General features: G+C 43.7%; 1 protein-coding gene across 1 annotated transcript in view; it reads left to right on the top strand.

Moving 5' to 3' along the window:
• The window catches only part of RTTN (rotatin), a 193,543-nt gene that overhangs the window by 128,060 nt on the left and 48,478 nt on the right, over positions 1-17,005 (top strand). The window contains exons 32-34 of the mRNA XM_069957838.1: positions 6,194-6,352; positions 8,572-8,649; positions 12,722-12,908. Of these exons, the coding sequence (XP_069813939.1) occupies positions 6,194-6,352; positions 8,572-8,649; positions 12,722-12,908 (424 nt within the window). The remainder of the gene's footprint in view (positions 1-6,193; positions 6,353-8,571; positions 8,650-12,721; positions 12,909-17,005) is intronic.

Raw genomic sequence — 17,005 nt, 5'->3', positions numbered from 1 at the left:
CTTAGTATTCATTAGCAGTTCTGGCTTTTACGGACCAGTTAGACACTCCCATTCAACTTGTTACCTGACCTGAAGACACCTGTTCTCACTAATCACTTGTGTGAAAAACAACTGTCCACAGAATCAGACAGATCACACAGATTTCAAGTCTCCAACATGGGTAAAACCAAAGAGCTGTTACAGGACCTCAGAGTCAGAATTGTTGACCTTCACAAAGCTGGAATGGGCTACAAAAAGATTAGTAAGGTGTTGGATGTGAAAGTAACAACTATTGGTGCAATTATCAGAAAGTTTAAAGAGTATAACATGACAATCAACAGACCTCGGCCCGGTGCTCCAAAGAAGATTTCGCCTCGTGGGGTGGCAATGATGCTGAGAACAGTCAGAAATCGTCCTGCAACCACTCGGCAGGAGTTAGCAAATGACCTGAAGGCAGCTGGGACCACAGTTTGCAAGGAAACAATTGGCAACACTTTGCGCAACAATGGATTCACATCCTGCAGTGCCCGAAAGGTACCCCTGCTGAAGAGAGCACATGTGGAGGCGCGCCTCAAGTATGCCAATGATCATTTGAAAGATGAACCAAGTTATTGGGAGAAGGTTTTGTGGTCAGATGAGACCAAACTTGAACTTTTTGGCCTCAACTCCACCCGCCATGTGTGGAGGAAGAAAAATGCTGCCTATGACCCCAAGAACACTGTGCCCACCGTCAAGCATGGAGGTGGAAGCATAATGTTTTGGGGGTGTTTCTCTGCCAAAGGTACAGGGCTACTTCACCGCATCACTGGGAAGATGGATGGAGCCATGTACCGCACAATCCTGAGGGACAACCTCCTCCCCTCTGCCAGGGTTCTGAAAATGGGCCGTGGTTGGGTCTTCCAAAGGCAACAAAGGATTGGCTCAAGAAAAATCACATTAAGGTCATGGAGTGGCCCAGCCAGTCGCCAGACCTCAATCCGATCGAAAATCTATGGAGGGAGCTGAAGGTCAGAGTTGCCAAGCGACAGCCCACCAACCTTCATGATTTAGAGAGAATCTGCAAAGAAGAGTGGGCCAAAATTCCCCCTGGTGTGTGTGCTAAACTTGTGGTTAACTACAACAAACGTCTCACCGCTGTGCTTGCAAACAAAGGCTTTGCCACTAAGTATTGAGTGTGTTTGGCAAGAGGGATCAAATACTTATTTTCCTCATTGAAATAAAAATTAATTAAAATTATATTCTGGAGTTTTTTCTTGATATTCTGTCTCTCCATGTTAGAATATATCTACCATTAAAAGTGCTGAAGGATAGTGTCTTTATTAGTGGGCAAACAAAATCAGCAAGGGATCAAATACTTCTTGGACTCACTGTATATATATATATATATATTTATTTTACATATTATTTTTATAGACATTTACTTACATACTGTATTATGGCATCAAAAGACATTTAAAGTGTATAACTAAATGCATGTCCACCTAATGAGTACCGTTGAACACACACATGCCTAGCCACTCCTTCATTTTCCATTTGTTGAAAGTTTTATAAAAACTAAGGGCCAGATTTATCAATGCTGTGTTAGGTGAATACTTGAAAATAACTGGAAAACACAACTTTTGGACGGCACTCCAAAATTCGTGTTTTCAAGTTGTTTATGGAATTGTGCACCAGTGGATGCAGTCGAGAGATGTCTACTACATTGGATAGATACAATGGATATTTTAATTTCTTAATAAATCTTTGAGCCTTTATCAGTGAGTGCTGGGATCTATTTCATACAATACTTGAAAATAATCACAAATCTTTGCAAAGAGCCCTTGCTCTGCCCAAAAATCTGTATTCCCTTGGCGCAGCCCCGTTTGGCTAAAGGGTGTGCAGGAGGCATGACAAGGCAAAGAGTTGGTGTGGCCTCCTCGTGCACCTGAGTTATTATGATTTACGCCTGCTAGTAAATGGAAAATCATGCTGAAAATGTACACCTGCTTCGAAGCAGGCATAGATTTTTGTGCCCATCCCAGGGTGGCCGAATTTACTAAGACCCTTAGTAAATCACCGGCATATAAGAAGGACACAGCTGAACTTTAGCCCGTTCCAAGGAGTGCGAACAAGGTCATTAAGGGAATGGGTGGGTTACAGTCCCAAGAGAAGTCTTAACTGCAATCTGATCCCAATGTACAAATATATGAATGGACAGTACAGAGATCTTTCTAGTGATCTATTTACTGCTAGGTCTATAACCATGACAAGGGGGCATCCTCTTTTTCTAGAGGAAAGAAGATTTCGCCATCAGCATCTATATGGATTCTTTACTGTAAGAGCAGTGAGACTATGGAACTCTCTGCCACGTGATGTTGTCATGGCCGATTCATTTAAAAAGTTCAAGGGAGGTCTGAATGTTTTTCTTGAAAAATATAATATTACAAGTTATTGGCATTAGATTTCCGGTGAGAAGTTGATCCAGGGATTATTCTGATTGATATTGGAGTGTTGAAGGAATTTTCTCCCTGTGATGGGGCAATTGTTACCTGCCTCATAGGGGTTTTTGCCTTCCTCTGGATTAACACAGTAGGGTTTCTCTAGGTTGAACTTGATGGACCCTTGTTTTCTTTCAACCATATTCACTATGTAACTATGACTCAAGGCATGGTGACAGGAAATCAGAATTAGTTTATGACCAACTGATTACACAGTCTACTTAAAGGACACCTGTTACCCCCCGCGCCGGGGTGACAGGCTCCCGACCCCCTGTTAGATCCCCCTATACTTACGTGATCCCGCCGGGTACCACTTCCTGAGGCGGTCGGGTCACGGAGATTTCAGCGCCCGAAGCCCGGCGCACACGCTGACAGCAGAGTCAGATGCCCATAGAAAATGAATGGGGAGTCCGATGCTCCGTCATTCTCTATGGGCATCGGACTCCTCTCTCAGCGCACGCGCCGGGCTTCAGGCGCTGAGATCTCTGTGACCCAACCGCCTCAGGAAGCGGGATCACGTAAGTATAGGGGAATCTAACGGGGTTGGGAGCCTGTCACCCCGGCACGGGGGGTGACAGGTCCTCTTTAAGGAGAACACTGTATGACTAAAAGTAACATATAAATATATCTTTCTTTTTTTTCCTTCAAATTGTAAGCCTAGAAACACAGAAAATAAGGCATTTAAAACAAAGAAACCTGTATTAGCTTTGGGGAAAAAAAGGCAACAAAAATTATTTTTAGCCCAACCAATAAAAAGCTGCTAGTAAATGGAAATAATGCTGAAAATCTACACCTGCTTCGGAGCAGGCATAGATTTTTGTGCCCATCCCAGGGTGGCCGAATTTACTAAGACCCTTAGTAAATCACCAGTATATAAGAAGGGCACATTTTCTGGTCCAGAACTGGTTAATGCTGAGACAAAATATAATGCAAAAATCTGATCTGACAACTGAATCCCCAACTGAATACTGGTGCATGGCTGAATCACTCTCCATTAAGATGACTCTGAGACACCGAAACCTAAAGTCTTACATCATATGAGAAGGGTATTTGAGGATTCTAGGTCCCTGGCATAGCAGCTAGCAATGTTGATCTTTTGGGACAATGGCAACAAATTAAAATAGCGCTGACATGTCAATATGGCTGAATGATTGTGCGAAGTGTTGCCTTAACTAAATGTGCATCTGCGTCAGAGGTCTTAGAAACCTTCATCGATATTGCATTTAAAAAAATAAAATAAAATCAAGCATCCTGTGATTTAGTTTTTCCCCCCTTCAAAATGATCAACTCCAGTGGGCCTTTCATGTACTGCCAGGGTCGCACAACAACAAGCATGATAAATAAGATGTGAACAAAACCTTATTCGGTAAATGCAAACATAAGCAAATGTCACTAAAGTTAAAAATGACTGGAGAATTCACCAAGTGGTCGAGTATAAAAACAAAAATGGCAATAAGACTATCACATCCAAGACTAAATAAATCTCATTAGCCCTGCCGAATCAGATCATGCTTATAGCAAAAACAATGTGATATTCGCAGACTAAAGGCCCTCTTACACAGCCTGATGCCTAGTGTAAGAGGGCCCTAAATCTGTCCTCTTGGAGATTCTAGTCTTGATTTTACCATACTCATTATATTAATGTTATCTGATCCTGAAGATTTTGGCTGGATTTCCACCTACGTGATCACATTTTCCTAAGGGGAGACAAGCCACAACCAGGAGGGTTCTGCTTAATCCACTCCTTATATCTAAAACTCATGCACACTCAGCCCACTGGAAAATTGAAAGATACTATTATTTTGTTATCAGCTATACAATGTATATGGCCTGCCATAGTACAGTAGTGTTCCCTATTTTAAGAATTTGAATACAAGGAGCATTTGCCATGAAAGTCAAACCCATTTAGCACTCTCCCCTATAATATACTCAAATTAGATCTCTAAGTGTTTCTTTTCCACAAAGGATCATCAGGGTAACTAGTAATAACTTTGCTGTAGTTGATCTGTATCAGTTTAGGTATTGCTTCCCATCTCTGTAATACAAGCCTGTCTGTAATGGCACAGGTCGTTCTATCCTGGTCCTGCTCTATCCTGTGGTCATCTGTAAACTCTCCTGCTATTACTTAATATGCTCGTCTGTTTTTCCTTTTCTGAGCTAGCCTCGTGGAGGATTGGGCTCCCCCTTTTGGCAGACGTGTGCTTGTTCACCTGTATTTATAGCTCAGCCCACAGGTTCTGGAAAATTCCAGGCTGTTCACCAGAGGGTATATATAGAATCCGCCTCCACAGCTCAGTTGTTGGTGTGTTTCAGTCCGCAAACCACGTCTCAGCTTCCTGGCTATCTGCCACTTTCTCACTTCCTAGCATCCTTCTAGCTGTTTGGATATTGCTCCATTTTCTAATTCTTAGCTCAGCTCCAGTCTGAACAGTACCTTCTCATATTTAGAAGTGTGACCAGCAAAAGAATATATATTTCCAGACTCCTGTATTTCTTCACTACTATCAGTCGGTGGTCACCGGGGCTGTTCTCTGAGGGTAGCAACCTGGGAGTTTCCTTCAGTGAAGCCATCCACCTTGCGACGGGTTCTGGTAAAAAACTGGGGCTCCCTAGACTCTGCTCTTTTCATCAGCACTCCTTAGTGATGCAGGCGATCCACCTCCTCGTGCCTGGACCACCCGCTACACAGTCCAAGAATAAATATAGAAATACACTTCTGGATGCTAACTTTATCTTTAACTTCTTCTTCTATTCCTGAGTACTGTTCCACGCAGGAGCACTGGGGACAGGTCTGCCAGCCCTCAGTGCGATGAGACCCCTTCCCCTCTTCGAATCAATGGAACCACGTCACAGAGGGGAGATTGTCACTCCAGGGGACGGCGGGCCTGCCTCAATGCTCCGGGCTAGGTGGTGCTCGGGAATAGGCTGGTCTGTTAATGTAAAAAACCCAAGCACATTAAGTATTATTGTATTAACAGCTTATCTGTACACATGTGAATACTTAAAGGGGTTGTCCGGCGCTAAAAAATTATTCACAGAATAACACACATTACAAAGTTATACAACTTTGTAATGTGTGTTATGTCTGTGAATGGCCCCCTTCCCCGTGTCCCACCACCCCCACCCGTGTACCCGGAAGTGTGGTGCGCTATACTCACATGTCACGTGCCGACCACGGTCTCCGATCCTCAGCAGTGACGTCGTCTTCGGGCGGACGGCGGATCTTCCAGAGTGCCGGCCGCCCTCTGCAGCGTCATCCGAAGCTCAGCCGCGATTGGCTGAGCATAACTGTGCTCAGCCAATCGCAGCTGAGCAGCTGATGACGTGGCCGCGTCATCAGCCGCGATTGGCTGAGCACAGTTATGCTCAGCCAATCGCGGCTGAGCTTCGGATAACGCTGCAGAGGGCGGCCGGCACTCGGGAAGATCCGCCGGCCGCCCGAAGAAGACGTCACTGCTGAGGATCGGAGACAGACGTGACAGGTATGTATAGCGCACCACACTTCCGGGTACACGGGTGGGGGTGGTGGGACACGGGGAAGGGGGCCATTCACAGACATAACATACATTACAAAGTTGTATAACTTTGTAATGTGTGTTATTCTGTGAATAATTTTTTAGCGCCGGACAACCCCTTTAAGGATGACTCTAATGTATATATTTTTTTTATGTATAAACTCACACACATATATGTATATATATTAATTATTATTTATTTTATTTTTATACTATTTCTAGGTGCGGTTTACAAGCCTGGCTATAGGATCAGCTCTGACATCCATTAAAGAAGGCTGTCTTATCTTGTCTGACAGCTGCCAGAACATTTCTGGAGGCTTATGGGGAACGGTGCTAAGCATCTTTGTTGACCAGTATGAATGCAGCATGGTGCGCAGAGAAGTGAGTCATTCTGTTACCTACCTACGATATGTTTTATTTTCTCTATATAATTACTGTATCTCATGAAATTTTCATGATTACCAGGACAGACAGACAACACAGCTTTAAAGCTAATATATGGGAAGTTGTAATGTTGTGAAAGTTCAGTTAATATTGATCAGATAGACTGATCATAAATCTATAGCCATAAATCTGACTCTGCAGCCAAATCCAGCATAGATTTTACCCCTGTACACTGGTGGAAATTGTCTGCATAACCAAAAAGCTGTGGATTCAAAGAGGGGTTTTTGTAAACCCCATTTACATATATTGTGCTTTCATTTGTTGTGGAATCTTCACTGCTAATTTATGGAGTCGGGTCTTCCCTTTATTTTTGCATGTGGTCATACATTAATTAAAGGGACTGAAGATCTTCACTCCTATACTGAAATTTTGTGTCTTGTTACCAAATGTATACAGTTTTGGCGTGGAGATGAAGCAGGCTCACTTTGAGAATACAATCCTTTTGACATGATTTTGAAAATATACTATAATTAATAATTTAGGACTGGCCCTACCTCAGACAGGTAGATAAGCCATTTGTATTAGCATTAGGCTGGACAGACTTTTTTTTTTGTTAGAAACCTTCTTATGTTAATCACAGTGTGTCCCACTGCAGGGGCCCTAGAACACAACTATAAGGCAATGTTTACATTGTGTTGTTCAAGTATGTCTAGCTTGTATATCAGGAAAATCCCAGCATACAAAGCGTCTGTAGCCTTCTGTTGCCACATGGAGGTCAAAAGACTGTTCTTTAGCATCTACCTGATTAGTATACATCAGAACACTACAATAAAGCTAAGGTGTAGTGGATATTTTTGTAGTCAGTTAAAGAGTCACTGTCGTATTTTTTTTTTTTTGCAGAAATCAATAGTCCAGGCGATTTTAAGAAACTTTGTAATTGGGTTTATTAGCCAAATCTGCCATTATCTGCATGTAAAAAGCCTTTTCCCAGGTCCCCCCCTCCTTCCTCTTTTTCGTCCACTCTGAAAAATCTGAAAATTGTGACTTGTTGCAGGAGACGTACCCTGTCTGTTCTAGGGAGAGGGGAGGGGGGAGGAGGAAGGAGGGAGTTAGCCGGCAGCAGAAAGCAGATAACAGAGGATTACAGGCACGGAGCTGGGTGACAGCTGTAATCCGAGCTCAGACAGGTCACTGGTGACTGTCACAGGAGATATCCCGTGAGGGATTTGTAGATTAACTCTTTGTTGTCCTGTTTTGGTCTTTTCTTTAGCTCTCTCCATAGGAGAACAATGAAGACAGGGGGGAGAGCTTCAGACTGCTTTTTCATGATAAAAATGCATTTGTCGGATAATAAACCCAATTACAAAGTTTCTTAAAATCGCCTGGACTATTGATTTCTGCAAAAAAAAAATTCACGACAGTGACACTTTAAAAAACAAAAATTGTAGTTAGCAGATACTGTTATAGCCTGAGGGTGATAGAGTCCATACAGTGCCATCCATCATCAGCCTCCATTAAATGTATACGTCTAAAAGTTTTGTTGATGTGACTGGAACACTCACTGCCTGTAATCCACAGCTGGTGCTTGCACTATGGCTCCTTCTGGATCTCTTTGTCTTTGCTGTCCATCAGCAGTCAGGCAGCACAACCTGACTCAAATTATATGACCAGTGTTCAGACCCCCCACCAATCACTAGAGCACTCTGCCCCTCTCATTGCATGAGACTTGTTCCATAGACTTACTATAGAGCCTGTCCTGCAGTGAGACGGGGAGAGCAGCGAACCAAAGGGTAAATTAGGTGGTTTGGTGCACTGGAGACAGGACATCTACCACACCCCTCCACATGAATATTCACTCTTGCATTCTGCTGGATGAGTGTCAGAGTGACATCACTGCAAAGTGCCAGCTCAATATACATGATGTGGTAGCGGGAGGATGGGGCAGATCAGTGCACTCTATTACAGCTCCCAGTGCGACAAACCACCTAATTCACATATTAATAAAACTGAAGATTTAACAACAAGTATGCTGAGGATGATTGAAGAAAATTACTTTCACTCTCGGTGCTCCTGGCCCTTTGGGGACATAACAGCAGGTTAGTTTCCATTTAATAAGGGAAATGTTTTTCTCCATCACCTTCTCTTTGTCGACTGTACTTACTGGCAGTTGCAGCTAGATGTCAGTGTTGAGATCTGTATATTTTTTTGGTTTTCAGGCCGCATTTATTCTGCAAAACATGCTTGTTATCCAAATGTCAGAAAATGTAGAAGATTCTAAAGAATCAACTTTTCAGGTTAGTATCGTTTTATGCCTATAACGTCCATGAGTCTTTATTGCATGTCTTTTCTGGGAAAAAAATGCAATTATCATCGGTTTCACTTCCTGAATAATCATAGTGATCACAACAGTTGTTTGTTACGTTAATTCGCAATGGAGATTTCTATATAGTCACACTGAGAAACATCTTTCATTGTTTTATAGTGGAAACTTGTGTTCTAAGTTCTTTGCTTTAGGAGCGAAAAAAAAAAAGCCCTTGGACAGTAGAGTCCTTTTAATGTAATTTTACTGTTGGCATTACTATATAGCAGTCTTTACAGTCGCTAGTGCATAGGGGTACCAGGGGACGCCAAATGGGGGGGGGGGGGGGCACGAACAAGCACACACACTTACATAGAACATACACTCTCAAACTTCTGAAAACATAGCAATATATTACTTGACCTTAACTAATGTAACAATTGCAAACTCTCTGTCTTACACTTGATAATTGTGTAGGCCTACACCTTAAATTAGTAAAGTCGCTAAGGGTCACTCAGTCGCTTCTTGATGCTTTTCCTGGCCAGGAGAGATCACCACCTCCTTAGTTAGGAGAAGGCTTGACTAAAGTAGATCAAGGAAGCTGCAATAGGACCGGATCTTGTGTAGCAGGTCACTAGAAGGTCATTTAGACACAACAAGGAAAGAAAAGAACATTGTCAGAGAGAAGTCTGGCCGGTGGAGTGGTGCCAATCTACTGTAATGCGTGCGTGACGTGAGGAATCCAGTGTTCTCACCGTTTATGGTTCTAGGCTTGGCAGGATATAGCAAGGAGTACTGGTAACTTTTGAGTGTAGTTTGCTGCTAAATATCGGGATAGAAGGATACTGTTGTGTTGTTCATCAGTATCTCTCCCTTAAGACGCACTGCATGCAATACGGCAGCCCTGTCATGGAAACAGAGAAATTTTGCTAACAAGGGTCGAGGAGGCGGCCTAGTAGGAGCTCCATGTGCCCTTTCAACTATAAAGAACGGTGAGAAGGTATCTTCAGGGAGAAGGTTGTGCAGCCATGATTTAGCAAATTACATCTGATCGCTAGCCTTGGTTTTCTCCGACAGGCAGACAATTTGCACTTTTGTTCCTTCTCAGGCTGCTTTCAAAATCATCAGCGCCAACCGATTTCATCTGTTGCTGTAGGTCAGCCATTTAATGGAAGGGAGAGAGAGTGTAGAGCATCCTCCACCTTGAATACCCTTGTTGTATTATTTCCAGTCTGACAGTGCTCTTTGCTGCCACCTCTGTCTGTGACAGGAACTGTTTAGAGCAGTAGCCATTCCCCATAGAAAACCTTTCCTGTTCAAGACAGTTCTTGACATGGACAGAGGTGGCAGCAGGGAGCATTATGTCAGACTGGAAAGATTAAACCACTTCCTGCTTGACATACAGCAGCTGATAAGTTCTGGAAGACTTGAGATGATGCAGCTTAAATGTGTTTGCTTCTCCACATTCAAACAACAGTCACCGTTGTTAATAAGGAGCCCCTCTGTCAAAGACAATTCTTTTTGTTAAGCTTCAATTACAAAGATCTAGTGATTCACTGTTTGTCTTTTAGCAGTCAGGCACAAAAACTGCTTATGTTGATTTTTCTTTTAATAACTATGCAAAGTTCCAGCTTTTTCACTTTCTTGATTTACATTTCTTTGCAATGGAGATCGCTTAGTCTGCACTTGTGTACCACACAAAGTAGCAGAACTTGTGTTATCTAATCCTTAATTATATTGCTAACGTTATTTTTGGCAGCAAAACAGGAATGAATAGGAATTTAAAGCAGGCCCAACTTTTTTGATTGTTAAAATGTTCATATGCTGTTTACTATTATAAGACAGCCTATAGAAGTGGTGGCGGCAGCAGCAGCAATGAACAGACTTCATGACTAGTAGAGGTTTGTGACCTATACAAATATAAGTGATGGTAACACATTGTCTTGTTACCAATTTACTTTAGACTTTTTTAATGAGGTTTTCTGTACATTTACACGTTTCAAGTGTAGGCCAGTATATTCTTAGTTATGGATTCCACAGCTTCATTGTTGCATTGTATTAGGACATTCAGATCCTGTAGCGGGGGCACAGATACACTTGACATCCTTGATGTAGCCCAACAGAAAAAGTTGCAGATGTTACATCCGGTTATTGGGGCAATGTTTCCGGCACAGCAGATCGAATACTTTTGTAGGAATTCATTAAGGTATCACTGAATATCCAAATATAAATGTGAAGATGCACCATCCCGCTAATAGACTGTGTTTGGCAAATCCTTCCTCTATCTGTAGCTCAACAAAAGTTCCAAATAAGACAGTCGCATGGTTGTGTCATTACAGTGCCACAAAGGTGTAAACACTTTCTCCACTCCCAGTATCATATTGATACATGTTGCCGGGCGGGGATAGAGTCCACAACATCGCTTACCCGTCTGTAGATACCTTGTTCACAGAAGCCCTTGGTTGGAAGGTAGCTGAACAATATGTTCCCTTCTAATCAAAACTGCAATTCAGTGCAACTATTGTGGTGTTTCAGTTTGTCATCTGGTTTAACTCCTGAAGAAAATGTAATCTGTCTGACTTGCTATGTAGACTTTTTCGCAGGATACACCATACCGTGGTTTACAGTACATTTAGTTTCACACTAGTCAGGTCAGCTTTTTACACGCCTCTAGAATCCTGTTCATTGTCTTTCCTGAAGTCTTTGGGCAGTCCAGACTTTTCCTATTATATAAACACCAAGTGCTTTTCATTTGCTTTACCCACTGCTAAATGCATTTTCTATACGGAGCAAATTAACCAAATTTGAAAATTTAAAAACACAAAAAGGTGTTTTTTGTTTTTGTTTTTTTGCTTTGGAGACTGTTTTGCTTTTATTTTCAGTCACTGATAATTTTTTACGCTTTGCCCATCTCTTTTCATCTTGCTGCTCCCTGCATAGCAGGTCTATGAAGTCCATCTCCTGCAGTGAGCAGCAAAACAGGGAAAGAAGTGCTCAAGATGGACGATCTCGGTGAAGGACCAGTTACATGCTACATGATAGAGGAAGAGGCTGCACAGTGAAAATATACTTAATTTACTATAGTGTCCTTTATGCCTCTACCGCTTTGCTACAGAGCTATTGAGAAGCAGGATCTCCTAGCAGATGTGTCTCAAATGTTTATGGGTCCGTCTGTCATTGGCTTGGCATAATTAGAACACAAGTCAGAATTCAGTCCGACCATTTAGCATTTTCAAATCTTTTGATATTTTTTCTGTAATTTTTTGATTTATACTATTGAAGTACTGACCGTTCCATTACTTTCCCAATGGCTCAGAAACTAAGGCCATGTTCACACATGGCATTATTTTAGCGTTCATTATGTCGCAATATAATAGCGCAAATTCTTCCACCATTTTGACAGAATTATATCATAAAACATATATTGCACAAGTTACTGCAAAGTAGTGTCAGAATCGCAGCCAAAAATGCATAATTAATGTTAAAAAAAAAAAAGCCATGTGTGAACATAGCGTAAGAGGTATACATGTCTTAATACATCTTGCATATCTAAAATAGAACATTTTGTCTGCCTGCAGCTAGTGGAACTTACTGCATACTGTGGTACGATTGAAAAAAAATTAAGGGGCTAAAAAGTCTTTTTACTCAGTGGAGTGCTGCTTCTTCCTCTTAGATTCTGTTCTCTGTGGATGGTAATGTTGGTTCGACATTCTGAAAGCTTGAGTGAGCATCAGGTGATGAGTATGATTATACAGTAAGGGGGTGTGACTGACTATCATGCCCATCACCCAATATTCATTTCCATTATTATTAAGTTCATGCACAATTGACAACAGAATTGTCAGAAAAATGATATATCCACATATTTTGGAAAAAGGAGGACATATAAAAAAAAACCTATAAAAGGGGAAAATCAAGACATCCTAGGCTATTAAATTATAATGATATCTCATTTTTGTTGACTACATTACCCTTTCAACTTTCATTTAATGTGTGATTGAAACTCTTGATGTTATAGACATAAATTGTAAAGTGCAAATACAAACAGTATTAGAATTTTTTCCCAGGGCCCCAATATAAATGATGAAGAGTCAGGTGTACCCTTAACAGGAAAACATGCAATTAAAGCTCTTTTGAGAGACTACCACTTCTATGAACATGTAAGCTATATGGCCAAAAACTGCTATCTTGGACGTTTTACTTTTGACTTGGATAATTCTGGGGAGGCATGCAGATCTGAGGACAATGTTAGTTGTAAGTATTGTTTACTTTTATTACCGTATTTTTTGCTTTATAAGACTGACTGTAAGACACACCCCTGGTTTAGACCTCTGAAAATCATGCTAGCTAAACTTAGACAGTGAAGGGGTTTAAGTTTTTTTGAAATGACAGGTCCACTCTCAATGACAGCACATACACAGATCTGCTGCATGCACAATACACACACAGCTCTGCAGCATCAAACACACTCAGGTCTGCTATATAAACATACCCACAGATACACACACTGCTACTACATCAGTATACATACATAGACCTGTGCTATATCACCATACACAAACAGCTCAGCTGTTTAAAGGGACACACACCTCTGCTATATAAACATACCCTCATACACACATCTCTGCTACATCACCATACACAAACAGTTCTGCTCCATAGACACACACACATATATCTCTGTAGATAAACATACCCACAAAGACACACACCTCTGCTACATCACCATACACAGACAGCAGACAGAAACACACACACACACACATCTCTACCCAGGGCCGCCATCAGGAATTTCGGGGCCCCATACAACCAAAGTGTCTGGGCCCCCCACATTAATCAAAAAAAATTGTGTGTTTGACCCACGCCTTGCTGGGAGGTATAATTTGGTTCAGATCAATTCTAGAGAACTGGCTCATATACCCCATTTTCCCCAGTGGCTTAAAATGTAACCTCTGTTATACAGTTATAAAATTGTAGAAATTAAATGTGAACAAGGTGCAATTCAAACAGACACTTACTTGTATAGCTGTCTCTTGTGCTCTGTATGCAGTGCATTATATTCACCCTTGCAACGTACAATGTATAGCGTGTCTACAAGCCCAGCGGGGCTCATTATGATGGAGACTAAAACTTATACAAGAGTGGGGTAGGGGTTCCCCTGTATTCAGAATGCTGTTGAGTACTAGGCAATGCCCCGTTTGGGGTTATTGAATTTCGAGGGTCTGGGGGGGCTGTTTGATTTGTATATGTTCACCAATATCCCCCCCCCCCCCCCCGGTATGCTCACTAACATAGAATATGTTGATAAGGCTAATATAATGAGGCTGTTCCATGTTAGTGAGCATATACAAATCCCACCCCCACCCAGGTAGACTAGTTTAGCTCACCCAAGACAGTGATAGCGAATACTTGGCGGTGAGAACGCTTTCTCAGGGCTCCAGATGGCGACCAAAATGGTCGCCAATGCGACTGATATTTTGCAAATGGCGCCCAGATTTATTAATCTGGGCGCCATTTGCGACTGGCCCCGGCGTGCTGTCTCTTTTAAGTCCGGGCCCCCGGCTGATGCGCGGCTGCCGGGGGTGTCCCGTCCTATCCCCGGCAGCGCGGCGCATCAATGAGCTGCCTGGCGCCCTGACTTCCGGCACAGGAAGCGCACGTCAGAGACGCTTCCTGTGTCAGAAGTCACAGCCCCGGCGTACAGGGAGCTCACTGATGCGCCGCGCTGCCGGGGATAGGACGGGACACCCCCGGCAGCCGCGCATCAGCCGGGGACAGCGTCCGAAGAAGAAGAGGATCGCCGGGGGAGCGGGTTGTCAGGTGAGTTTGTGTGTTTGTTTTTTTTAAATACTGCTTAGCATAGAGGAAAGGGGGGGGGGGGGCATCTATAATGGGGGAAGAGAAGGGGGGCATCTATAATGGGGGCAAGATAACAGGGGGGCATCTATAATGGGGGGAGAGGGGGGCATCTATAATGGGGGGAGAGGGGGGCATCTATAAGGGGGGAAAGAAAACGGGGGCATCTATAATGGGGGGAGAGGGGGGCATCTATAAGGGGGGGCATCTATAATGGGGGGAGAGGGGGGCATCTATAAGGGGGGGCATCTATAAGGGGGGAAAGAGAACAGGGGGCATCTATAATGGGGGGAGAGGGGGGCATCTATAAGGGGGAAAGAGAACAGGGGGGCATCTATAAGGGGGGAAGAGAAGAGGGGGCATCGATAATGGGGGGAGAGGGGGGCATCTATAAGGGGGGGAGAAGAGGGGCCATCTTCAAGGGGGGGAGAGGGGGGCATCTATAAGGGGAGGGGGTATCTATAAGGGGGGGAGAAGAGGGGGCATCTATAATGGGGAGGAGGAGGGGGCATTTATAATGGGGAGGAGGAGGGGGCATCTATAATGGGGGGAAGGGAGGGGGCATCTATAATGGGGGTAGAGGGGGTCATCTATAAGGGGAGGGGGTATCTATAAGGGGGGGAGAAGAGGGGGCATCTATAATGGGGGGGAGAGGGGGCATCTATAATGGGGAGGAGGGGGCATCTATAATGGGAGGGGGCATCTATAATGGGGGGGAGAGGGGGCATCTATAATGGGGGGGAGGAGGGGGCATCTATAATGGGGGAGGAGGGGGCATCTATAATGGGGGTAGAGGGGGTCATCTATAAGGGGAGGGGGCCATCTATAAGTGTAGGGCAAACTGGCTGCAGACACTGGGAGATAGATATATGCACAATTATTATTATCAGGGCCCCTCAGGTGTCTGTATTGTAGGGGGTCACTTGCATTAGTCACTAGGTGAGAGATATATCTATCTATATACACATCTTGTGGGGGGTCACTATGGCTGCAGTCATTAGTCTAGCTCAGTATGTATAGACTGTTGCAAGCTTTTAAAGGGAACCTGTCACCCCCGGTGACGGGGTGACAGGCTCCCAACCCCCCGTTAGAACCCCCTATACTCACCTCATCGCGCCGGGTCCCGCTTCTGGAGATGGTCGGGTCACGGAGATCTCAGCCGCTGCAGCCCGGCGCGCACACTGAGAGATGAGTCCAACGCTCATAGAGAATGACGGAGCGCTAGACTCTCCCGTCATTCTCTATGAGCGTTGGACTCATCTCTCAGCGCACGCCGGGCTGCAGCGGCTGAGATCTCCGTGACCCGACCATCTTCAGAAGCGGGACCCGGCGCGATGAGGTGAGTATAGGGGGCTCTAACGGGGGGTTGGGAGCCTGTCACCCCGGCACGGGGGTCGACAGGTTCCCTTTAAGTTCAAGTTCAGAAGAGTAAGCCTCATTAAAAGGCTAGCCAAGTGAAGCTGAAGTACTGAGTCAGACTGTATATGGTTGTCAAGTTGCAAGTTTCCATGTTGAACATTTTCAAACTAAGAAAAGAAAGGATCTAAAGGAGGAGGAGGCTGCCGTGGCCTCTGCACACAGTAAGTCCCATTTAACATAACATTAATTTTACATGGTTTAAAATGTTGGCGACCAAATATTCTATTTGGCGCCTAAATTTTTCAGGTTAGGAGCCAATGGCTCCCAGGTAAATTTTTTAGTCTGGAGCCCTGTTTCTAGGAGATCCTGTTTGTGCAGCAGAGGTGTCTTTATCCTGCTCTGCATAAACCCTCGAAATTCAATAATCCCAGACGGGGCATTGCCTAGCACTCAACAGCATTCTGAATACAGGGGAACCCCTACCCCACTCTTGTATAAGTTTTAGTCTCCATCATAATGAGCCCCGCTGGGCTTGTAGACACGCTATAAATTGTACGTTGCAAGGGTGAATATAATGCACTGCATACAGAGCACAAGAGACAGCTATACAAGTGAGTGTCTATTTGAATTGCACCTTGTTCACATTTAGGTTCTACAATTTTATAACTGTATAACAGAGGTTACATTTTAAGCCACTGGGGAAAATGGGATATATGAGCCAGTTCTCTAGAATTGATCTCACACACAGACACCAGCACACATGTATACAGACACCAGCACACATGTATACAGACACCAGCACACATGTATACAGACACCAGCACACATGTATACAGACACCAGCACACATGTATACAGACACCAGCACACATGTATACAGACACCAGCACACATGTATACAGACACCAGCACACATGTATACAGACACCAGCACACATGTATACAGACACCAGCACACATGTATACAGACACCAGCACACATGTATACAGACACCAGCACACATGTATACAGACACCAGCACACATGTATACAGACACCAGCACACATGTATACAGACACCAGCACACATGTATACAGACACCAGCACACATGTATACAGACACCAGCACACCAGGGCACGATGAAGTTTGAACTT

This window comes from Dendropsophus ebraccatus, chromosome 2, assembly GCF_027789765.1.
Source record: "Dendropsophus ebraccatus isolate aDenEbr1 chromosome 2, aDenEbr1.pat, whole genome shotgun sequence".
Classification (NCBI taxonomy): Eukaryota; Metazoa; Chordata; class Amphibia; order Anura; family Hylidae; genus Dendropsophus; species Dendropsophus ebraccatus.
The sequence above is the reverse complement of the archived record's forward strand: the minus strand, read 5'-3'. Positions and strand labels throughout refer to the sequence as shown.